The sequence below is a fragment of the Toxotes jaculatrix genome, chromosome 11 (genome assembly GCF_017976425.1).
Source record: "Toxotes jaculatrix isolate fToxJac2 chromosome 11, fToxJac2.pri, whole genome shotgun sequence".
Taxonomy (NCBI): Eukaryota; Metazoa; Chordata; class Actinopteri; family Toxotidae; genus Toxotes; species Toxotes jaculatrix.
In genome coordinates this window covers 9465417-9490899 of record NC_054404.1, presented here as the reverse complement: position 1 = coordinate 9490899, position 25483 = coordinate 9465417, and the positions used below count along the sequence as shown (strand labels likewise).

The following is a 25483-nucleotide window of genomic DNA, read 5'->3' as shown; positions in this document are numbered from 1 at the left end:
GGTCCCTTAAGAACAGACCCCATTAGTCACAGAGGCTAAGCGGATTGGGATGATTACCATCAGGTTTTACTGGGGAAACGTGTCCCCTTCTCTCTATCTTTGTTGATCCCCCCCTCCATTCTTCCTCTCTGTCTTCCCTGGGTTCCTACTCACTTCCAGTTAGTATAAAGATACAATTACCCCTGGAGGCAATGGTGGTACAATTGATTAGTGCGGTGAATTAAAAGAGAAAGTCACCAATAGACAGGTCCAGCTCCTCTGCTCTGCTATTCCCCGTGTGGCTCACCCTGATTGTACAAGGGTTGACGCTTGAGAGAATGAAACCGTTAAAGAGAGCAGAATGCATAACACTAGAATTAAGTATCACTGATTCCATATGTACAGTAATTGCCAGGTGAAAGGATGTTAGCTACTCCTATCTGGCATTAAAAAGCGAATGAGCTGATGCTCTGAGAGCAGGATCATGGATTTAAGAGTGAAATGGCTCATTTCAAACCGTAGCATTTCTTTCTGTGATACAGCACTTGAACAAATGGCACTACACAAGCAAATAGATTTGAAATGACCTGGAGTTACAATAGCCTATTACATGGGCTGAAAAGGGCATGTAGTGACACAGTGCTGTCTAAAAGGCACAGAATGTTCCGGTGTCATATTGGAGAGCAACATGTGCATATCAAAGGTCTAGTTATCAAAGCGTACGGCTTCAAGCGTGACTTGAGAGCACGGCTTGAGAGGAGTGCCTTTTTAGATTTTTTTTTTTTTTTTTTTCATGTTGACTCTTCTTGCACCACCACCCTAATTGTGGAGATTTAACTCGGTCAATTTAAGAAATTATCACAAATTACCAAGAGTCAACACAGAGGAGACTGCAGTCAATTCGAACAGCAGAGGGACACGTCCTCATTCGGGTTAGTACCCTGGAACGGCTCCAAAACTCACAATCCATTCTCAGAAAGAGAGCACCCTGTAGTGTATGTCAAATAATCCTGTTGGCATTGACTATTGAATGTTTAAAACACTAATGAGACAAACAGACATACTATATAAAACTTTAGTAGACTGTAGTTAACTGACTGCTTCAAGGAGCTTATATCTGTACTTTAATTGCCACATTTTTAAAGGAATGACATGTTGGCTATTTTTGCTATTTTACAGTCTATACCTTTTACCTTCTAACAAAGTGTTGTCCCTTGGAGGTTGCTAGCTTGTCCTCTGTCTAATCCATGTATTGGTTATCCATTGGTCCGGACAGGACTGGTAGAACCAACTGTCAGCAAGGTTGTAGAAAATCAAAAGGAGAAAGTCCTGGCCGTACCTGAGTCAATACTTTATTATACTTTACGCTTTATTAAACGCTGCAAACAGTACATGCTGGTTTGATCAGATATTTTTTAAAGGAAAAGTCTCCATTTTCAGCCTCATTTGCAGCATCTTAACCTTTTTACTGCATAGTTACAGTACTGTATGAAAGAGTAAATCATAAATAAAAACTTTGACCGTACAATTTATCCAATTTAAGCACCTAATTGCATCAGAGCTTTTGGTTTTCTAGTTTCCACGAGAGCTCCCCTCCAGGGGCAACGATGCAGGCCCTTGGTAATATGGTTCTGCAAGCAGTCCTAACACACTCAGCCACTATTTATCCTAATCAGTGACATCCACATAACCAGGATTGCTTAAAATGAACCCCTTCCGCGCCCCAGAAAACGCACATTTACCGGGACCCCATTTGTCATGGGTAAATTGAGGGTCAGTAAACTTCGCCTGTATCCTCCAGTGGGGATCCAGGACATGCATCATAACGTTAGGAGAGAATGATTGGCGAAGGCGAGCTGTCACACATTTGTCAGGGGGAAGGGAACATTATTTGCTAATTTCCCAAGCTGGGCACTGACAGGGTGCTTCGTCTTCAGACCTTTGGTGACCAGCATGGCTTCTCAGCTATTAGTACAAGTCAAGTGTTTTTTCTTTCTTTTTTTTTTTTCCTCTGTAAAGCGGCAGTAATAAGAGCCATTCGTTCGACCTCACAAGATCGCAGCACACTGGGTGAAGGATTTTGGATGGAGCACATGCCCCATACAGTGAGCTGCTCTTGCCAGGCCTTAGGTGAGGCCAGACAGCCTTGAGGGCTGATGGATCACAAAGTTTCCTTGTCAAGGTGACGCTATCGACTCCACTGCACCAAAATCTGACAAAATGGGTATGAGGCAGTCATTCATCAACATAAGGACAAAGGGGTCATGTGTGCTTCACTCAATACTGGTGGAGATCAAGAAATGTCAGTCCTGTAAGGGATGGAAAAGGAAGATCTTGCTAGTGGAGAAGTAAGGTCTCTTTTTTAGTTAAGCTTCAACTACAATTTCTTAATTTATTAATGTAAAAAAATATATATTTAAAAAAAAATCTATGGATTTACATGCATGTACAATTGATGTCCACCAAAACTAAACCGGCAACCTTTTTGTACAGCGAATCAGAGATATAAATAGTGATATCTAGTTCTCAAATCCAAAATTAAACTCACTTCCTGCTCCACTCTTAGAAAGAGGAACAAAATGTTATGTAGTCTTGAACCCTCCTCTCCCAAAAAAATTAAATAAACAAACACAGACGTCTTTATCGGAGCGCATCAGATAGGGCCTCGCACTGTTCAGCCTGTGAATCGGGCCTATCCTTACGTCTCCTCTCCGCCCTGCCATCACTTTGAAGTACCAGACTCAGAAGCTGATCAGATGGAGAGCTTCCTTTTCATTTCCTGTCCTGCAGGGTTGGGTGTGGTACTCCACTGGTCGCTAGTCAGTGATGGGGTGTGGCCAACAGCAAAGATATGCTATAATCAAAGGCATTCAAGGAGGTATGTAAACAGAGCAGCTTTAGAGGAGGACTTGCAAACACTTGCCAAGTACTGTATATAGTCGCTGTATATTTAAAATCCCCAAACCAACTACACACAGCATTTCAGATTTAAGATCAAATGTAATTTATCTGCAGATTTAAAAAAAAAATTTCAGTCTACAGCATGAAGTGCTACAATGAGAAGGGATGACATAGGCATTTATAAATGTCATCGCCACAGTCAAGTGGGTTGTAACCAGTTGGCACAACAGTTTTAGCATGTGTCAAAGCATGTTATCCACTAGCCGTATCCCCATACCTGCCTGTCTCATTACAACTCTGGTATTTAGCACTAGCTCCACAGGAGTGGAGCAGACACTCGTTGCCAAGTTAGATGGGCCTGGTTTGAAGGCCTTGTGAGCTTGTGCGGAGCGCGACAAGGTTCCGCGGAGGAAGGTCCTTGTGTCCAATTAGAGGGCTGACGTGACACGTGCTCGTACTCCCCCACTGTCAGGCAGCTTGTCAGGTAGGCTTTGAGAAGCACACTGTGGCATTATTCCACAGCGTGTTATCAGCAAGTGACCTGTGAAATCCAGCTCCGGGAAATTGATTGAAATAAGTACTTGCAGTTGAGCATGTATTTTCTCCCATTACATCTCCCTGTGAAATGTATTGTGGGTATCTTTCAAGAGAAAAATGAAAGTATGGGTGTGTGTTTTTACTCCCAGTAAGGATGGTATTCATTGATTTAATTTTAATTGGGCCCACTTTTTGTCCCACAGTATTGTTAGAGGTCTGTTTTGTAATGGCTCTTAAAATGGATTGTCCTCACTGAGTCACAGCATCAGTCCTCTGCCACAGGAAAGATAGACAGAGAATGCAGGGAGGGGGGCTCTTGATAGACGAGGATCTTTCCCCTCCTCCTCCTCCTCCTCTCCCTTCCTCCTCTTCTTGCCCCATTTTCAGTATGATCCACACCCAACGGGCTTTAAAAGAATTCCACCCCCCCACTGCTGCATTTTGATTGAAATTCATCGGCAAGTTTATTGAGAAATGAATGAGGGAGGCAGCACAGTATTGACTTGAGAGGAAAACACAACTCATCTTGAATGAGGGGGGAAAACGCGGCCGTAATTTAGCCGTCATCGATTTGTGCCCCGTCCATGTATTGATCTTCATTTTACAATATTAATTTGCGCTTGCAATCAGCTGTGAAGGGAACCCATTTGATTTCTGTTGGCTGGTAATGTGTGAAAGTCCGCCGACGTCCTTCGAGAAGTGGCACACATACTTTAGATGTCATCTAAGAGGATTGAACAGGTGTCTCTGGCCCTTTCTAATAATACAACCGATATGAAGGGAGTCTGAAATTATGGATCTGCAATCTGTAACATTGCTCCCTTTTAACCGTGTTAATTACATTTTATCTGTTGCAGGAGCAATATCTGCTGGAGACTGTAACTGTCTAGGTTTTTTCATCTGTATTGGCTCAAAGTTCATGAAATTTCAATGATCATTGATCTGTCTCCATTGATTTATCTTAACTGCAGATCTTTGAAATTTTAATTTCCTGTTCATCTTGAGACTGCTGGAGATGGAATCACTCAGTGATAACTGGCTGCAGTGGATGGAGATGATATGGTCAGTGGTAAAACAGATGAGGTTTGCTTTGCGTGGGTTTGCTGTGAATATTCCACTTGGTTTGATTTTTTAAGATGGCCTCTACATCTGCATGCGTGTTTTCTATTCTCTCAACACTGGATCACATCTATACTGTGCAGCAGCAGCATGACTTCTGAGTATCTTACTTTTTTGTATGCACAGTATTCAATTTTAACTCCTTACAGTAACACTGAGAAGATATTCACTCTCTCTGTGTCTCCTGTAGACTCTGCTGAGCATCAGCCAGATGAGGTCATTATGTGTGTTGATGCCGTTCTGAACTGCATCCATCTAACAGACTGCAGGTGCCTAGAAGGCTTCAGTTAGACTGTTTGACAAGTCACAAATGCAATAACACTTGAATGAACTTCTGCCTGTGCTGTTTATCTGTCTCCCCCTTTCCAACTCCCACTCCACCTCTAATTTGTGTTAAGGGGAAAGAAAAAAATAACTGCTCAATGGTGTAGGAGGAGTGGAGATAAGCTCGAAGCAGTTAAGTATAATTAGCGAAAGTAATAGCTGGCAAATGGCAACAAGGCTAGGTTTTTATCTCCTGGAAAGATAGAGTTATCGTAATAAGCTGTAATGGCTGGCAGGAATGCTAGTACTCTGTGCAAGCTTCCATTCAGGCTCATAGACTTAACAAGGAACAATTTCCCTTGAATTTACTGCTTTGCTCAAACATTTCCCTATGTTTATATCCTGATACTGTAAGCCAATACACGTGTTCAATCCACTTCCATATAGACCGAGGGCACACAGTGGTGTATTGCCATGTAAGCACTTCTGGCTGCCAACGTCGGCCATGTTACACTGTTCCTGTAGAGCGGTTACTCATGTCCTATTTCTAGAGAACATGGAGAAGGAGCAGCAGACCACACTCAGATGCCATGTACAAGCCATCCACTCTACATTTTAAGTAAAGTGGCTAGACTGAAGCGGCTAAAGGGGCTCTCAGAGAAAATGTGTTAGTGGCATGAAAGGACAGGCAGATTAAGGCGTCAGATCAAAATAAGATTGGGAAGTGCACATTCCAGACAGAAGAATTCCACTGAAGCCCTGCCATGGATGCTAGTGCGCATGCGTGATATTCAAAATTGGAAACGATATGGTCACAGCTGCACATCGAGTCATGCATTCCATTTCTTCATATTCTGAAACATGATCATTCACTCTCCAGAGTGAGAAAATTACTGAAATATTCTTAAAATGTATTTTCCCATACCTTCAAGAAAAAGAAGGAGAGTCTTCCGCAGGTCTGTTATTTTGTCTCTTATCACGTTAATTTTACTCATATGTGGAAATAATTCTTTTGCTGTTAAATTTGAAGCATATTTGCTGCCACTTTGTTGTCTCACTGCTTTAGTTAAATTCTAATCATCTCTGAAATTAAACCATGGAAACAAATCTATGAACAATTATATCTCTGTAAATGTAACACAAGCAGGGAAAAAGATATAAACGATGTAATTGAACAAAACATGTAACCTGTCTAAATCTGAACAGAAGATGAGAGAAAATGAAAATTCTATTAGTCCATAATGTTCACTCTGCCCCCCCCCCTTCCCCCCCTTCCCATGTGCTCTTCATCTCTCCTGCAAAGTATTCAAATGCAAGCCCTGCCTTACCTCCCTGTGTCTCTTTTTCTCTAATTATCCATGAGGTCAGTAAGCAAAATGGGGAAGAAGCCAGGAGATCAATACAAATTATCCCTGAGCAAACCAGTGCTGACAGTTTGAATTGCAGCATATGTTTACCCAAAATCAGGCAATTTATCTTAATATCAGGCGAGTAATGCAGCAGGGGTGAGAGGTCACACAATCTCTCCACCTCATAATTACCCGCCTCTAAAACAGGAAAGTGGTATTGATTGGCCGCGGGCCGGGAAGCGGGCGTGACTGGAACGTGCCAGCGACCCCCCCACCCCCATGCCCCCCACCCCCATCATACCTCCTCCCAGTTTCCCCCACCTTCCTCGGTCCCTCCTCCCCTCGGCTAGACTCCCCACCCAGTGCAGGATTTATGGGATGTGTGTAGAAGGTTTCATGTTTCCTTGCCGCGACTGAGAACCCTTACAGGAGGGGTAATGGAGGGGGGTACGCGCCTTCCACACCCTTGTCCCCCCTCTTTCACCATATTGTGTTGGAAGGACTGGGAGGGCCAAACTAATTTTGGCATGCATGGAGTCATGCAAGGCCATCACAGAGCTAGATTTGCCTGTTATATCTTTAGCAGAGAGTAAAGTTTACGACAGAGTGTGAAGTTGGAACATAATGATGTGCCAAGGATTAAAAAAGACACGGGGTGAGAAGGTGGGAGTAAAAGGGGTGGGGTGGGGGGAAGAGGCCACTGTCAATGTGTGTGGTGTAAGAAAAAGTAAGAGGAGTAGCCCCAATGATTCTTGTAAAAGCTCAGCAGATGAAAGAAAATCTTTGCTTGGAAGGAAAAATGTGTGGAGCAATGCGATGAATACACATATAACACATTTATTGTCCAGATTGAATATAAGTGCTCAGTATATATCATCAGCAGCTCTTACAGGATTATTGACATTGTCTGTGTCTGTCTGCACCAGTGTACATGCTATGACTACGAAACTGTCAACTCATCAACTGACAGCACCGTTTAGCGCTAATGCAAGTCTCCATCAGCTGTCAAAAGCATTTGCATGAAATCAATAGCAGATGGCGGTCTGTGTCACCAATTTCATTACGCTGGGGTTGTTACAAAGATCATCTCCATGATAGATGAGACGGCGACATGTCGACATGTGGAGATCATGCCTGATGCTTGGACTGCAACTGCAGAACACTGAGCCATGTTCCAAACCCAGACTGAGACAAGTGTAAATGATATTTTTGTTTAGTTTGACAGATTTAATTCCACCACATGTAAGCATTTAATGCTGCGTATAAACTGTAGAAAATACAGATAAAATTCAGTTTAAACTTCTCTTTAAGACTACAGGGTACCCCACCCTCAAAATCACATTCATCATAATTCTTAGGCCTGCATTTACAGTCGGGCGTCATTATCATTGGAAAGGTACATCAAACAGAACACCTCTCCCAACCTAGGTCTCGTCCTGTACTGTACGTCTCTCCGGCTGTGTTCCCAGCATGCCTGGCGGGTTGTGTAGGCCCCAGCTGAGGCAGAGGACAGGAGAGCGTGATGTATCACCCTGAGAGAGCCCACTGACAGCCTCTGATGATGGATGGCCTGATTATGGAGTGCTTTTTACACATACACAATTTACATCACACTGAGCAGCGGGGTCTGGCAGGGCTGACATGCACTCACAGCCGGGCATGTGCACACACACACACGCACACACACATACACCGATATGCATGCTCCTGCGTGTACACATGTATGAGACTGCCAGAGTGCATAGATAAGAAAGGGGGTGGAAATAACAAAAGAAAAGGGGCAAATTCCTTGCTACAGCCTTGTCATGTACGATCAATACGGCAGATCAATCCTTTATTAAGCAGAAGATGGCGTTCCCTCACATTCCAAAGCAGACCTTTGTCGTTTCGGGACACATGATGACATGTCAAATCAGATTTCCAGCAGTGTATGTTGTTGAGGCGCGGGGTTTATTCAGGTGTGCTAGGGCAACGGGGCTGAATAGCACTGTATTTTGCAAGCTAGATCCTTGTTATCGATTAGCACCCTGCATTGTCCATGCTTGAACACATAATTGCTCCATTTGATCACGGTCGAGCTGGCAATTACTGTATTCAGGTTTTGGCAGAAGCGGTACATGGGTTACGTGTGTGTATATGTGTGTGTGAGAGAGTACATGACCAATGTATGTATGCGTGAGTGGGTACGGTATGTGTGTGGAAGCGTGCTTGCATGTGTATTTAGATGAGAGGGAACAAAAGAAAGAGTAAGAAACATAAATGTTCATTTTCCTGCCATGACTGCCTGGCTTGTGCTTCAGTGGCCCTGCCTGCCAGTCTGTGTGTCTGTGTGTGTGTGTGCGGGGTGGCGGGGGGGGCATTCGCTTGCTTTCACATTCTCTGGTGTTCAGCAGGTTCAGCGAGCTGTGCGGTGTTAATGCTGAAATTACATGCTGAGTAATGAGTGATGGGCCAAATTACAGGCTGAACAATGAATAGAGGCAGGCAGCTCTTATTAGTCTCCATAGAAAGCCATTGATTTATGAAGCGCCTTGCTCGGCGGAGTTACTCTCCTGAAAATGATATCTACATTGAGAAGTGATGTTCTCTATTAAGTCGTTCCTTCCCCCTTTACACCGCTCTCCTCCTTTCCTCCCCTCCTCCCCTCCTTCTCTCCTCTGCCCTCCCTCCCCTTGTCCTGCCTATGAGTGTACACATGATTGTTTAGAATCAAGCGGAGCTGTAAGGAAGCCTTCAATTACCCATTAGGACTGTCAGACATAAAACGCTCTGCTCTCACCAAAGTCTGGGTTATGATTCATTTACTTTGTGCCTCTGATTCATCGCCCAATATGCCTCATGCCCCAGATTACTATTTGAGGGGTGGGAGAGATTAATGGCTGCATGGGATCTGCTGCCGTATTTCACGGACCCAGTGTTGCAGTACAGTTGGTGCAGAAGGGTGAAATGACAGCAACCTACACTAGATCAATGTGTGGACAGCCTTTCACAGATTATTAAAGCTCTGTTAGATTAAAAGACCCCTGCTATGTAGTTTGCTGTAGTCAATATTCTCAAGCAGATAAAAAGGGGGAGGGTCCCTCTGAAGAATTCTCAGACTGATGTAGGGCATCATGGCTGTTAATGGAATAACACTTGGTGACACAAGTGTCAGAGGAACCCGTGTCATTTTCCATCGCTTGCCCCCTGGAGCCGCTGATGTTTCATAAAACATTGTCTCACCCCTGAGGTTTCTTTGAAATTAGGCATTCTGAAATGACTTTTGTACTGTAAACTCTAGTAGATTTCTCAATTAGTTTCTTCCTGTTTCTGGCAAAATTAGCCCTGAAATGGTTTTAATTTTCATCTTCTTTCTCTTTCTTTCAGCCCTGAATGAGCCAACCATTGACTATGGTTTCCAGAGGCTGCAGAAAGTCATCCCCAGACACCCCGGTGATCCTGAGAGGTTACCAAAGGTTGGTACAGTGTCTTTGCAGCATAAAAAAAAAAAAGAAACACTGAACAGCAAAGAGACAGAGCTGTCTGGGTTATAAAGCCTTAATACTCTGAATGTGACGAATAAACAAAACAGCATTACCATCAACGCAGAGCACTGTGACCCCAAACCGTAACAGCTTAGCTTCACATATGTGGCTTACCCACTAACCAGTGTGGTAATGGTATTGGTTTTGTGTGTGGAGAGAGGCGTAAACTCTCTGTGTGGTAAAATAGCTCAATCAGGCGTTTTCCTCTCCAGTAGTCTGTGGAGATGGTAATCTGGTCAGAAACGACGTCTGCACCCTCATTACCCCACTCATGTTTTCCTTTCATTTTCTGCAGCTCGATTTGGTTTAATCTTTTGTTTACAGAACCCTGTGCCGTAAACCCCCTAGTCTTACTGCAGCTAATAGACAAAGACTGCATGTTATTATGCTTTGGCTTTCTTATTGTTTTCTTTTGAACCCGGGTGAAGGAGTTGAAAGCCTCATCAGTTTTAGACACACTGGTGTGGCACACAAATACGCTGCCATATTGAAAGACTTGAGCATGAAAACTAAGGTGCACAGTTTTTTTTTTTAGTTCCCTCCCCTGCAGAAACTCTTTGATTCTTTTATTCTTTTCATTCCCTTTGATTCTCTTACTCTTTCCATTTCCGATTGATAAAATCTATCTGTGTGTTTTCACTAATTGCTACCCTGCCAGTAACCATTTTGGTGACTGACGCTCCAGATGTGTCAAGTGTAATAATATGACTGATTAGTACATTCAAAACCCCTCGGCACGTAGTAAAGTGGTGGCCACCTCAGAGTTTTAATAATACTGTAAAACCTTTAAAGACCTTATCTATTAAATCCCAGCATGCAACACAGCAATATCATTAACGTCCAACGGACAATTTAATAAAGAACAGACTGTGTGGTAGCTATAGACATTTGACCAAGGCAATGTGGAGAAATGGAACATCACAGCTAGTCCCTGGTTCAGTATATGAAGTGTTTCAATTAGACTCAGTCCCCGTGGAGACAGGAAACAACACCCAGACATGAAATGTTACTCTAATTTCAACTGTAAATGTAGACCAAAAGGTAAAGTACACTTACCTTTAATATCCACATGGCTCTCTCTATCTCCGCGGGCATCACTGGTCAATCTAGGTACTGTTTCTACGTCACGTCGTTTCTAAGTCACGGTGTCTTTGCGAAGTCCACATCTTTTTGGAGAGAGAAAGAGAGCAACAATGTTAAACACAGCTTTATTACAGAGAAACCTTACTTCTTTCCTTGGATACAAAGCGTGGTTGGCTGCGAGACAGATTTTGACACTGAACCCAAGATTAGTTTCCTGGGTGTGCGTATACTTAATATAGCACGGTCTCCCAGCCTTTGCATGAAACAATCACAGAGTGAGATGAAACCCTGCACTTCCAATAAACAACATAAATATTTGATTTGCTCTCTAATGGACCCAAATATGGGGTTCAGGGGGCATGTAAATGATCCCACCAAGTGATTCGTCATTGTTAAGCTTGCCATCTGAGGGTCAGCTCTCGGGGTCAAAAGCACATTCCCAATAAAACAGCCCACGGCGTGCTGAGGCTGGCATGTACATTTGGAATGAGAACAGAAACAGCATATAGAGAACTGCCATTACAGGGTGCAGGTGAGGTAGGGAGACTCTATAAAAAGAAGATAAAGCTGGAGGACGCGCGGTGTGCATTAGCGGAAAGGCAAATCGACACCAAGCCCACTCACCGCCTCTACCCCCCTTCCCATGACTTCACCCTCCAGTTGATAATATTACTGCGCTATTGATTTCCACCAGCCTTCTCCCTGGGACCAGTAAGACACGTGGTAATTGTAAGGAGACAGAAAGCCAATATGGGAGTGCTCATGGATAGCAAGGGATGCACGCTAATATTGTTGCTACACAGAGAAAAAAAGGGGGGAAGCTGCCTCTGATTGAAGTTTACCTCGTAATTCTAAGACAACATCGTAGATGACAGTCTGACCCTGTGGGAGGAGTGGAGATATAAAAATTCAATGCAAAGTCCAGGGTGAATATGAAAGTAATAAGTGTGAGCAGTCAAGTGATGAGAAAGGAGATTGGTTTGCGGGCATCGCGTTAAGTGAAGAGAGACTTTGGAATTCACCCTCCTTTTTAAGATCTTGTTATAAAACAATTTTCTATTCATAATATAAAAAAGACAATTTATAATACCATTTTGTGCCCTCTGGCAGTAATGGACAAATAGACTGGATATCACATTATATCACACTCAATTTCTCTCTTCTGTAACAAATTAGATTCATTATGAAATTAAAAGTGGAAACTCAATATTGTTTTATTATTAAGCTGATTGCTTTGGATTCTTTTCTTTCCTCCCAAAATGAGCATAAGCCCATTCTTTTCCAATTCTTTGTGTAATCCACAAGGAGAAAATATTACAAATGTGTTCATGTCAAGCAATTACCCATGTATTTAAATGAATCTCTCTTCCTGTGCTCTTTGAAGTACCTTCATCTAATGGCCCTATGCTTCTAAATGCATTCATTACCTCAGGCTAGAGCTAACAGAGTAATTGCCTTACAGTTTTATAATGGCATTAGCACTCCAAGCTACATAACCTAGGCCCTCTTTTATTAACTGTGATAATATAAATATAACATCCATGTTAATCTAGTGCTTGAAGAATCACATTCAGGCTGTTTTAGACCAGATCGTCTTATTGTTAGATATTTTTTATAACACATCATTTGTTATGGCTTCCTTTCATTTTTTCCCCCCTGCAATAATATAAAACAGCTTCTAAATCTTAGGTGATCTGTCATCTGAGCAGCCCCATTTAAACAGTTGTTGAACACGAGACCTTTATGCAAAGCAAGGCAAACAATAGCAGAAATCTGTCACGCATTTGTCACAGAACAACAGAAATCATTTGAGGCCTTTAATTGTTTCAATTTAACATGGTGTGTTCTGATATGTCTCCATGACAAGAAAGCCAATTACACTTATGCTGGAGTAGTATTGAGATTTACATGGAAATGCCCTCAGAACACTATTCCGTGTTAATCGTATTCACAGCGTGAGCTGATACGCATGAAAGCGTCTCGTCAGAAGAAAACAAACTTCTTCCTTGATTGGGTGCAGCACTTCTCATCATCCTCGGATATGACTAGGTTGCCACTTAAGCATAGCCTTGCGAGTCAGCTTGGTTAGTTAAGACACCACGCGGTAAACGACAGATTAAGGATGAGAGGCAATATCGTTTTCTCTCCTCCTTTTTCCAAGCTGTCCTTATGTCACTGCTGCAAAGTACCATATGGACAAGGAGGGAGAGGACGTTTTAAAGAGAATGAAACATGGCTTGCGAACGCGACAGTCTTAATTGCTTTAATTGTTGTTTAAAATTGAGAGCCATGTAGGAGATCTTGAAATATGATAGAATAGATTATTGGTAATTATTAACTGCAGACAAAAAGAAAGAAAACCACTTTATCTCACTCAGCAAGAGAGAGAGAAATCTGTTCTGCCTGATGAGAACACATCAAGACAGCTGGTCCTCTCATTTAGTCTACCTGCCTCACGACAACCATAATTCTTTATTTGTATGCAAACTAGATGCATGCAACGTTGAGCATACACACCAATTTCAGAGGTAAATGCCCATTCTAAGAGCCACCCATCCGGTAACGTGGGGTGGATTAAGCGATATGTTTCTATAAGAGAGCATGGCATACGCTGGAAGTGGCTTCTACAGTGATTCATCTTGATAAATCAAGGACTGTGGTAGATATGCTCCTCAGGATGAAAGGGCCCATACACACACTCCGTACACACTACATACGCTGTGCCTTGGAAATGCAGGCCAAGTCTTGGAGGCCGCTGTTTGAAGGCGCGAAGGCTGTGTTTACATTCATTTATGGCAGCTGCCGTCTTAATCCCACACTGCTATTGCCAAGTGATGGAACACTTCAGACAAATTACCGAGGCCCGCAAAAGAAAACATAGCGAATGTGGGAAGAAAACAAGCACCATCTGAGATGTTTCTGGTGACAGATTTGCATTGCTTTTAACCAGGGTTCTAACAGCACAGTCGACAAATCTCTGCTCTACAGCAGGTGACAACAAGCGAGCATTTTAAAAACACATGCAACAGCCATGTCTGCAACTTGCCTTTGTCAGATTAAATGCACTCTAAAAGGAAGAGAGGGTTTTCATAGAGCATATTGCCTTCTGTATTATAGAAGACAAAGAGAGCAGTCTGGTTGCTTGAGAGGGATTTAATTGTAAGAGCTGAATTCAAAGAGCAGATAAAGACACACAAACGGGCCAAACCCCACCTAGCTGAAACCCCGAAACAAGAGTGGGGGGAACAGGATCCGGGGCCAACTCATTTTCGGTGTTAAGAGCCAAAGCAACACAGCTAATCCGCATTGTCAAGCGGGGGCAAGCATGCAGACATGGATAAGACCACATCCTGAGCATCCGTGTCCCCAAGGCACAAGCACCCAGCTCTTGCTGGATGGGAAGTCATTTGTGAAGTCCTTTGCAACAGCCAGTCAAAGAGGTTAATTGAAAAATTCCTTAATGTCATTACAACAGAACTAGATTAACCCAGAGCTAATTCACTTTATTGTTCTGAAGAGAGGGGACTCGGCGCTGAACTCCAGAGCAAACGTGAAGCCCAGAATCAGGGGTGAGGTGTTGTTTTTAAAGGACTATGCCAGTTTAATTAAGATAGGGAACATTATTCACTGCTCTGCATGGTTGGAAGGAGCAAAGTGGTAGTGCTGTATAAATGCAGCACTGGTGCCTCTTAAATCAGGGTGGCTTTTATTTAGCCAGTTGAAAATGTAAACATTTCTAAATCTCTCCACGACCTTGCTGTTTAATGTTGTTTTCGATATTGTTTGTTACAGTAAGAACAACTGGGGTCTCAAACATAATCTGCTTGAATCTTAACATGTACTCTTCCTGTTTCTCTCATCAGGAGGTGTTACTGAAGAGGGCGGCCGATCTCGTTGAAGCCCTGTATGGAATGCCCCACAACAATCAGGTCTGTCTTCACACAGCTGCTTCAGCGTGCTTCTACCTCTGCTAAATAAGAAACCATTGAAAATTTACTGATAGTATCACCAAAGTGTATTTTCACCACTATATCTGGAACAATGTAGGCTACATGCGTTGTGAGTTAACCATATAGCCATGAACCATGCATCAAAGCAAAAGCACAGCTATAAAAAAAAACCATAAATAACAAAACCTCTGCTTTCTCTTTGCTTCTCAGGAGATCATTCTGAAGAGGGCAGCTGACATCGCTGAGGCCCTGTACAGCGTTCCACGCAACCACAACCAGATCCCCTCTCTTGCTAACACAGCCTCCCACGGCATGATGGGAGTCAACTCCTTCAGCAGCCAGCTAGCAGTCAATGTGTCTGAGTCACAAGGGAATGACCAAGGTATGTGATTTAGGGTATGGCTCCATAACTCAGTGGTTCTCAAAAGTGGGGTCCAGGGACCTGCAGGGGTCCTTGAGGGGATTCCGGGGGGGGGGGGGGGGGGGGGGGGGGTTGCAGCAAACTGAGAAATAGTTAAGTTTCACTTTTTTTCCCCACTCATTAACATGAAGAAATTGATAGAAATTCTGTTTTTGAACACCAGGCTCACTGCCCCAATCCGCAGGAACAATATAGGGAGTTAACGGGTCCAATTAAGTGACAAATTCCTTTCTCATTACACTTGTATCTGCAGTATGAGCTGATTTAAGCATGTTTGATTGCAGGAGTAAATTTTCCACTATCATTTACTGTAATCAGTGAACATTTCCCTGGTAAATACTGTACAGAAGGAAAGGAATGAATGAATTTCCCCTTCCATCTTCCACCTGTGTTATTCAGTGGGCTACAGTCGGAACACCAGCAGCGTGTCTCCCCGGGGCTACATCTCCAGCAGCACCCCGCAGCAGTCGAGCTACAACACCGTCAGCAACAGCATGAATGGCTACGGCAATGCCGGTATGAACCTGGGAGTGCCAAGCTCCCCTGGGTTCCTCAACGGATCCTCTGCCAACTCCCCATATGGAAGTGAGTAGCTTGCCACTATCGCACGCTGTAGTAGCACTAAGCTGCTGCTGATTTAATTCCAGCTCCCACATTCGTTTTCACTTCTATGAATCACTTCTGACAGGGTTATAACATAATTGATGGTGATAATATATTACTATTCATTCACGGAGGCTTGTTTAGCTTTAGTACTTCGGAGAACACACATGTAGCATAGAATAGAAGAAATACTCATTTTTATGTGTATTTCACCATATGCCACCTGTGTTTGTTCAACCGGACAAGATGTTGATGGCAGGGGCCTGTGAGTACTGATCGTGTATCCCCTCTGGCAGAAATACTATCCCAGCATTACCTTAACTGCCCTCTCCCGCTCGAGCACTACTCACAGCATGTTCTCACTCTCAACCTCCCTCCTTCCCTTTCCTTCTCTATCGTCTCTGCAGTTAAACAAAAGAGCGCCTTCGCCCCTGTGGTCCGACCCCAGGCCTCCCCACCCCCCTCCTGCACCAGCGCCAACGGCAACGGACTGCAAGGTGAGCCCCCCTCACCCCCTCATCCCTTCCCTACGGACTACTGGTCAGATACCGCTGCTCAGGCCTCTGTCCGGTTTGGTGAGGGATTAATCATTACAAATATATGCATTTTGACAGGCCAATTTACACCTTTCAGTTCACACTCAAGCACACACACACACACATACTCACAAAGAGCATGTCTTCACACACACGTGTGCAAGTATAGGATTGCAAGCGTCGGCTCACGTCTGTGCAAACATACATGCAAACATACATCCTTGTTGCCCTTTCATACAAATGATCTCCTCTGATGTCGCAGGAAAAGACCTTCCCAGAATTGTTTTAGTAATTATGTTTATTAGGTTTTGTGCATGTGTCATGACCAACATGATTGCTTTGAAAACAAGCTTAGCCGTAGTGTGTGCCCCAAGATTAATAACATTGGGCTTAATGAAGTGGGAAATTAAAGTTCATCTTGCTACACGTTCATACTTATTAATACATGTTGTGCAGAAATTAATGAGCAATGCCTTGCCATCATCTGCGCTGGCAAACTTAAAAGCATTTCAACCATGACTCTACAAATATACTCAGAGCAATATAATAATATATCATCCCAGCACTTCACTAGTCGCCTAATTGTTAAAACGTGTGAAAATACTGAATATATAAACTCTCAGGGTGAGGTACAGTTGCTAATGATATCCTAAGCAGATGGTCCTGGTAAAATAACGGAAGCTACCTTTGATCTTGCCTAATCTCTCTTGGATAATGACGCTGCGGCACGACTTGGGGAATGTGGAAATGTTGGAGTAATGTGCTGTACGGCGTTGGAGAGTTGAGGATAAAGAGATGAGGGGAGGAAAATAAGCGATAGAAGGAATCTGAGGGGAGTCTGAGGAGTGTCTAGTACTGTAGTATTGTGGCATTGTGGGAAGTGACCGTGTTGTTGCTCTGCCGTCACCACGGCCGGGTCTCCTGGGAGTCTGGGCCACTGTTTGCCATTACCCCAACGCCAGGAGAAATATCACACATGGCAAGACTGGCGTGCTGGGGGCTGAAATGTCAGAGCAGGAGGGAGGTTTTCAAACTCTCCCTGTTAGGAGGACGTGCAGCAGCAGGCTGGCGGACACGGCAAACACTCACAGGCACATACGCAAACAGGCACATTAAGGCATACATTCACGCATTTGTGCACTGTCAGATGGCTGGACTCACACATACATACACACACACACACACACACGCTTACATACATATGCACCAGCACACACATGCATGCATGCACACACAGTAAATAACAACATTTTAATAATTTTTCAAATTTATATCCCTACCTTTTTAGCCCAATAAATTAATATCCCTTTTCTTTCTCTCTTTTGTTTTTCCCCAGCCATGTCCGGCCTGGTTGTCCCTCCAATGTAAATGCACTTTCATCATCTCAAGCACCAGTCTACACACTACCACTTCAGAGGACCCCCCCTCCTCCTCCTTCTCTCAGCACACCACAAAAAGCTGGTGTAATGTATAGTCAACCGCTTGTTCTGTTTTTAAAGATGAAGAAAAAAAAAAGAAAAGAAAGAAAAGGATTTTTTTTCTTTTAAATGACTTTCGCCAACCTACAGAAAAAAAAGGATTTCACAAGGAACAATATATTTTTTTTCTGTGGGAATTTTTTGGTTTGTTTATTTTTTTCTCCATTTTATCACCCTTGAAGAGGACACAGGATGATGAAGGGTTTATTTTGTATACCTGTCGGGTTGTGCTTCGGCCTCGGACATGTCCAATCAGCCACACATTCAATACTGGAAGGGACTCTGTGGACTCACCATCTGGTTGTAAAGTAAAAACACTGATGTACAGTACATTTGCCAATGAACTTGTTTGCCTCAGAAATTGTTTTTTCTGTTTCAACTCTCTTTTAATAGATTCACAACAGTTGTGTGTCTTTATAATGTGACTTTTTGTATTTTTATGTGTGAGAAAAATACACAGGGGCCAAGACAGTTTGAATTTCAACTGGAAAATATATGAGATATATAATGTAGAAAATTGATCATAAAAGTACAACAAATACGAGTAAAGGGGGTGGGGCTGGGTGGGTAAGGATGTATCATGTTTCATTCCTGCATTTTAACTTAAATTTTGTAATTTATTGTAGCTAGAAATCATCTTCAAAAGTTAAAAAAAAAAATCCTCTTTGATTCAACAAGCACACTGACGTGTACAAAACACTGCTCTGTTGATGAATATGATGTACTTCCATGTCTAGAGCTTCCTTTTAAGCAAGTGTGTTTTGCCATGTTTTTCAACTTTTTTGCTAGCACTGTATATTAATGCATTCCTAGGCTACTGTGAAGTCTGTTTCTTGTTGATGAGGAGCAGTCTCCCCCTTCTAGCTCCAACTCCCTTATGTGTTTTATATGTGGTTAAAAATTGTAGACTATTGTGATATTGCCAAACTTGTGCTAAATATTTATACATCTGTCTTTTTCATGTTCTTTTAGATCAACAAAAAAACATTTAAAAAACAAAATTAAAATCCATTGAGAATGTAGGAGTATAGTAGTTCATTGTCATATTTCTGTTCAAACACACACTTGCGCTCACTGAGGGAAATTTTGTAACATATCAACTATAAATAATGTATTTATCTCTGAAATTTTGTATATTGCTTTTCATTATGTATGTATTAATCGTCATGCCCTTAATATAGTGATGCAGCACAGATAATTCAGCCAAGAACTGTTGCCTTCATTTGTTTTCTTTTTTTGTATTTGATGAAATGCAATGTGCATATATTTCATGTGTATCCTCAAAATTTGTGTTACTCCGTCAAGACTCTCTGTCCATTTTTTTAAAGGGGAAGTCAAACTTCATTGTTTATTTTTATATTGATTTTAAATTATCTATACAGACCATTTTGGAGAAAACTTTGTTGGTTGTATTGTCAAATAAATTGTTTGTGACCCATATGATAGTTGTTAAGATCCAATAGAGACTAATGTGCATGAGGGACAACCTTGGAGATAAAAAAAAACACTCCATTTGTGGTTGTATTTTTTTCTGTTTTGTAGAATGTATAGAAGTCATTTTTACTCACCACTTATGACTCTGCCACATAGCTTACATGTGTTTACAGGGAAGAAAATTTAAAAATGTCAACATTTGGAATGGAAACAGAAATGAATAAGTGATGTTTTATTAAAATTTTCAGTAAAAACACAATAGCTCCTCAACTGTGGACTTCTTCAGTTTTAAGTACAGTTTGGCTGGCAGACAAACTGACAATCAGGACAAAGAAAAAGACAGTAGAAACTTCTGAGGACAAACGTGTGATTCGTCTGTAAGTTGTAGTGTTTGCCATGACTTTGCCATAGAATTGTTTGAAACCTGTGGAAAAGTGTAACATCCATAAAAGATGAAAACTGCTCTTTACTCATATTATTTCAGCAAAGCACTCTGACATTGTTACGTATTTCTACTGGTCTTTGTATCAGCATATCCTGCATTTGTGGTGCTTCAAAGGTTCATTGTAGTTATTCATAAACAGTGCGAGCTTTTTATTCAAAGCACCCCAAATGGGGCTCATTCAAATCCCTCATTTTATTGCATTAAGCCACCTAGTTAATAAAGAATCAATACATTGAAAGAGCAAGGTTATCCTTTGTCTATAAGGGCTGGTATCGTTTTGAACCTCTTATAGTTTGAGCGCTGAAAGGGGGGCCACTGTGAAATCTATACTCATCAAGTGGGTCAAACAGTGTTTGAGGGAAGAATAGTGGTTCTCCTTAAAAACAACTGAGCATCTTATCTGGCATCCTGAGCAGGTCACAAAATGTCAATTTCTCATCAAGGAAACATTGTCCGAGGCCACCTCTGCCTTTAATGCACAATTAAACGACGGCAAACCTGAGTGGCAATCAGCATATCACAGCTTATTATGTCAAGCAGCATGCACAGATCTCACGGCACGGGAGATAGTCCAGGAGCTGCTGATAGCGCAAAGGACAGATACACTCAAAAGAGCGATTTAATTTTCAGCTGCGATCGCCTTGTGCTTCAAATCATTCCCTCGATAATCCAATGTGTCTGATAACAATAGCCACACATCTGCTTCCTGACATTGCATTATCTGTTTCAGATACACATACACAGGTTTGGATCTATCGCTTTGCGTACCGCTCTCTCTATTATTCAGTGACACACTCTTGCACAAACCATATGTTTATTTAGTCTTAACTGCCCCATAAATGAAAACAAGGAAGCTGTGTCTCATCGCAGAAACAACAACCAACAGAACAAAAATAGACACTGAGGGAAAAAAAAACAAATTCTGAGGGTAAAAGTAAAATACAAAAAAAAAAAAAAAAAAAAAAGAAAAAAGCCCCCCCACAAGTTTGCTCAGTTGTTGTCAGTTTTAAGAGCTTCGCAGCCTGGCAGGCAGGCTTGAGGTACAGTGTATTGTCTCAGCAAGTTTCTCTGTACCCAGCTACTAGCTCTGCCACACCACTCAATCATCGTGAGAGCCTCTTTATTGGAGAACTCTAATGGCCACCCTCCACCATGATCTTAATGTGTGCATTAAATATTTATAAATCCTGGGTCAATAATGCCCCATAACCAGAGCCCGACAGACCCCCACCATACCATGTGGCCGCCTCCCTCTCAAACACAGGCAAAGGTCAAGGGGTCACGCAATCAAAAGAGAGCGAGGCTCGCCACATCCATATGTTGCCACTCTTATCAAGACTTTCCTCAGTACTGGTTATCTGTCAAAGGAAAGAAATATTGAAAGCAATATCGATCTTAACTAGCCTTGTGTTGCCGTGGGCCACGCTTCAAACATCTGCTCGTGCATTGTTATATTTCAAAAAACCTCCTCTCAATAATATAAGCCTGAGCGGTAATATTGAACATCTCTGTCTGACGCAGGCTGCCTGAGTATGACTAATCTCCATGTTATTAACAAGCATCACCAGAGATTTTTAAAAGCTGATATATACGTAATAAATATTTCTTCATTAGCGCCGGCTTAATTGTGCAGCCTGGCATCTACATGGGTGACTCAGTAGCTTTACGTGACCATGTCCAGGCTGCGCTCCTGTGCTGTTCAGGTGAAAGATTGTGCTCCGGTGATAGCACACACAAAAGAGCGGCCGGACAATGAGCCAGTCAATGGAGAGCTCCAGTTGAAAGAGCCACAATGGCCGTGCATGCTGGGAATTGGGCTGGATGATATAAAGGAATGAAACCTTCATTGAGGCCATGGAGGACAAGCATTCAGAAAAGAGGTTTTGTTTGCTCTTTATCAATCTTCCGTTTCCCATGAGAAAAAACAATTCAAACTGACCTTAAAAAGAGAATATTACCTTACGCATCCACTCCCCATGTAACTCTTATTGAGGGACTTATACATTCACTTTTAATGGATGTTTATGTGATAATACCTGTGTGCCAACATGTGTACAGTATCAAGACAGGCCATAAAACTAAAAGATGGACAATCGTTTATCTTCTGTGCTCGATGGGCAGTGCTGAGAAGTACTTTTTAAGGATTTGCTCTTGGACAGACGGGATTTGTGTAACCGCTGAGTGATGTGTTTTGTGCAGGAGAAAAAGCAGCTGCGACTCTCGTGAAGTTTATACATGAGAGCTGCAGTGACTCATAAAAACTGCACTAGCGACTGGAGATCATAACTTTGAGATCACAATGAATCAAAATAGGGAATCTGACCTTTTTTGAACAATTTCACATTTGACTCAAAACGGGGAACCTAACCGCTTTTTTAAAAATAGTCCCACATTAGCACAGTCTCCTGTCTGTGAATTGGTACATCAGATAAGACACTGCTCCCCTGTTACTGTACACTGGGAGTCAGCTTTGCAAGGAAAACTCTAGATTCTTGCAAAGATTTCCACTTCACTCACTGCAGTCGAGAAGGATGAGCAAAGTATCCCAGTGCTTCAAAATCCATTAAACTTGTATTTGGGTGTCATTTGATACTTCATCAATGTTTCAGTGCATTTCAAACCCACAAATGCAGGATTTACCCCTGGTAGAAATACAGTATTCACCATATTTTCCTTCTATGAACTTCACTTAGTCCAAAAATTACACTGTAAAGATTGCCTGGTCAGGGAGTGTTAGGCTACAGCGATAAAATAATATCACTTGAACTGTATTTTCTGCCACAGTCTCCACCACATAGAGCTCCTTTCATAGCACCCCTCTGTAGTGCTTTGTCCAGTAGTTCTGGATATGATATCATCTATTAATAATGTATTGGCAATGGATTACATAAAAAGGGAGCAGAAATAACATCCAATATTCATGCCCCCTGAGCTTGACTGTGTCCAATCCGTTTGGCCCATAAAACCTTAGCCCCATTTCCATATCCGCTGTGGGTCACGACAGGTCTGCCGCACAAAGGCTCACAGAACAGCTCAACTCAGGAAAAGGGCAGTAAAAATCGGGTGGATTTCTGAACCCTTATGAAACAGCCCCCCTTTGGAAAAAAAAAGTGAAAAAGCCCTTTTCCGATTTCAGCGCCTGTGAAAAACCTGGTACTGTATTCCCCTCTTTAATTGTGCCACTTGAGAAATTGACGTGCCTCTGAAACATGGCATGAATCTCACAGTTATTGCAGTCCCCTTGGCAGGGAATGTTGATACAACATCTGCATGCTATAGAAAGTAATGGAAGTAGCAGAGGTGGCAGCTGCAACTCTACAGGAAGTGTGCCATTTTCAGGCAGTGCTGCTGTGAGAACCACTAACTGCCAGCCTGGTCTTGCAGGCAGCTCTGATTGCCAGGACACTATGACAAACACGCAGGGGCTGGGAGTGTTGCATCCTGGGGGATGACAGCTTCTGTTTGATTGTCAATAAGGCTCATTAGCAGAAAAAATGGAGAATGTGAAAAGAGATTAAATGGCTTGAGACAGGGTCCCCCTCATGTTTCATTACAGAGGATTTATCAGAGCCTTTATTTCATCAATTCCACAAAAAAAAAAGAAAAAAATATATCACTTATTGCTTCTCCCCCAAAAAGTGAAGGCTGCAACCAAATTTACATTTAAAAAATTCTATACATTCCAGATAAGGTGATGAACTACTAAAAATTCCATCAAAACAGATCCAACAAATACTAATCAAACCCTTTAAACATCACCCACACCTTGCATGAACCTCTCTGCTTCTCCTCTGAGCGACTCTCATCTTAAGAACAGTGGCGGATGTTTCCCTCCATCTTAGGGAGGAACGGCCAACAAAGCAGCGTGTAAGGGCCTTTCCCTGAAGAGTCCTTGTCACGCCGCGCCAAACCTCTGTGATTATCGTTGTTTTTGCAGAGAGTGTCCATGCCTGCCAATACCGCTGTTCCATAAATGAATTTGGCCCCTCGTCAACGAATTACCTAACACGCAGAACTGTGTATGTGTCACATCCAATTCCAACTCACCGGCTTTGGTGGTGTGTGTCAGCTGGAGGACTTAATCATCAATCGTCAATCATAATAAGCGAAGCACATTGATAGGGCTCCTTTTTTTTTTTTCTCCTACACAGTTAAATAAAGTGTAAAGGGAGAAGTTAAGACTGACCTTGTTAAATTGGGACCACAATTTATATTCCTAATTTAGTGTATGGATTAATTAGTCTTGGCAAGTGTGTGTATCAGTTTCCATGTGGTAGAGCTTAGGAGTTATATCCACTTGATCAAATCATTGCCCGCGTTCATAAGGAAACTCTGGAATGATATCTGTCAGTCTAATCTTGATGTTTTTGCTCAGAACAGGCTTTGCATATTTTTAGCTGCACACTTTTAATTAATGCTTAATTGGACAGTTTATAGAGAGGACTCTTCCAACGTTAGTCGCTAATCAATAACCCCCATCTTTCATCATACAAAATTAATCACTATGACCTGTTATCAGGCCTTAAAGCAACCATACGCACATACACACACACGTAACATGCTTACTGGCAAAGCACGCATTTTGCACAAGGCTAAGGAATCTGGCTCATATTTTCCCTCTCCCTGATCCAATCCACTCCTCTCCCCCGTCATATAGATCGGAGTCTGCGGGGGCCAGAGGCGCTGACAGAGCCCAGATGCTCCCAGTCTGTCTGGGGGACTGGGGAGACTGGTGCCATGGGGTCCTGGAGCCTCTGAAGTGCCGCCCCTCCGTCAACATGACCAAGGCTAGACCTGCACTTTCTCCAGGCTGAGACACTCTCCTTACCGCGCTGACAACCACGCTACGCAGTCACAGATTGATACATGCAGGGATACACACTCACAGGCACCCGCTCTCACGTAATATATGGCCGTTCATCAGCCGTTCCTAATTAGAGACCCCCAGACCAGCACTTGAGTTCATAAGGTTACAATGACACACTGATACAAGGTTGCTACAGCACACACACTCACATGCTGATACCTCTCAGGGTTTCTTTTACTTTCTCATTTACTCCCGCTCTCATCTCATCACCACTGTCCTAAACTTGCTTGTGTGGGGGGGGGTCTCTTTGTTCTAAAGAAACAAAACAAAAAAAAAAAGGCACCATGTGAACCCTCTATCCTCCCGCTTTTTCTCTCAAAACACAAAGATCATTACAAGAGCATCAAAGTATGCCATGTTTGAAATGATATTTCTCTTTGTAGTTGTGGCGTAGCGTGGAGTGTGTTGGTATTAGATGCTGCTGTGGCAGCTGTCGCGGCTGGCTGCGTGGTGCCTCGGTGTCAGGGCCTCTGAGGCCAGGCTGTCCCGGCAGAGAGACAGAGGGGGAGGAAACCTGATAGCGCAGCCAAGCCCCACTCTAATGTCTGTCTATCCAGCTATCTATCCCTGTGTCTATCTGTCTGACTGACTGTTGGACACTGCCTATCTGCATGCCGGATACTCCTCTGCCTTCCCAGCAGCCGTGCACCGCTTGCAGCTGAGTTAATATTCTCCAAAAAGTGAAAAAGTTTTTTTTTTTTTTTGTTTTTTTTTTGGGTTTAAGTGTACAAACTTTTTTGGAAGAATAAGATCAGCTATTTATGAATCACTGACGTAGCTGCAGGATTAACTTGTGCAGTGCCCCCACTAAGCTTGCGACGTACCAAAGAGTGTGAAGTTATGATAACAGTAAAATTATAGGCCGACATGTATGACGAGCAAGAGATGGAAGCTCAGAGAGTGTTTTGTATTTGACGTGGGGGCAGAAAATTGTTCTATAATAAGGAGGGGTGCCAGGATATGAGATGGGAAGTGGGGAGTTGGAGACAGGAT

General features: G+C 42.7%; 1 protein-coding gene across 8 annotated transcripts in view; it reads left to right on the top strand.

The window, feature by feature from the left end:
* The window catches only part of LOC121189369 (transcription factor COE3), a 68175-nt gene extending 48328 nt beyond the window's left edge, over positions 1 to 19847 (top strand). For 4 of the 8 annotated variants that reach the window (XM_041049423.1, XM_041049422.1, XM_041049421.1 and 1 more), the window contains exons 11-16: positions 9516 to 9604; positions 14620 to 14685; positions 14917 to 15088; positions 15527 to 15712; positions 16138 to 16227; positions 17603 to 19847. In XM_041049423.1, the coding sequence (XP_040905357.1) occupies positions 9516 to 9604; positions 14620 to 14685; positions 14917 to 15088; positions 15527 to 15712; positions 16138 to 16227; positions 17603 to 17634 (635 nt within the window). In that variant the 3' untranslated portion in view covers positions 17635 to 19847. Of the gene's footprint in view, positions 1 to 9515; positions 9605 to 14619; positions 14686 to 14916; positions 15089 to 15526; positions 15713 to 16137; positions 16306 to 17602 lie in introns of all 8 variants that reach the window. The other 4 variants (XM_041049419.1, XM_041049418.1, XM_041049417.1 and 1 more) reach the window with 1 other exon arrangement.
* The last annotated feature ends 5636 nt before the right edge of the window (positions 19848 to 25483 follow it).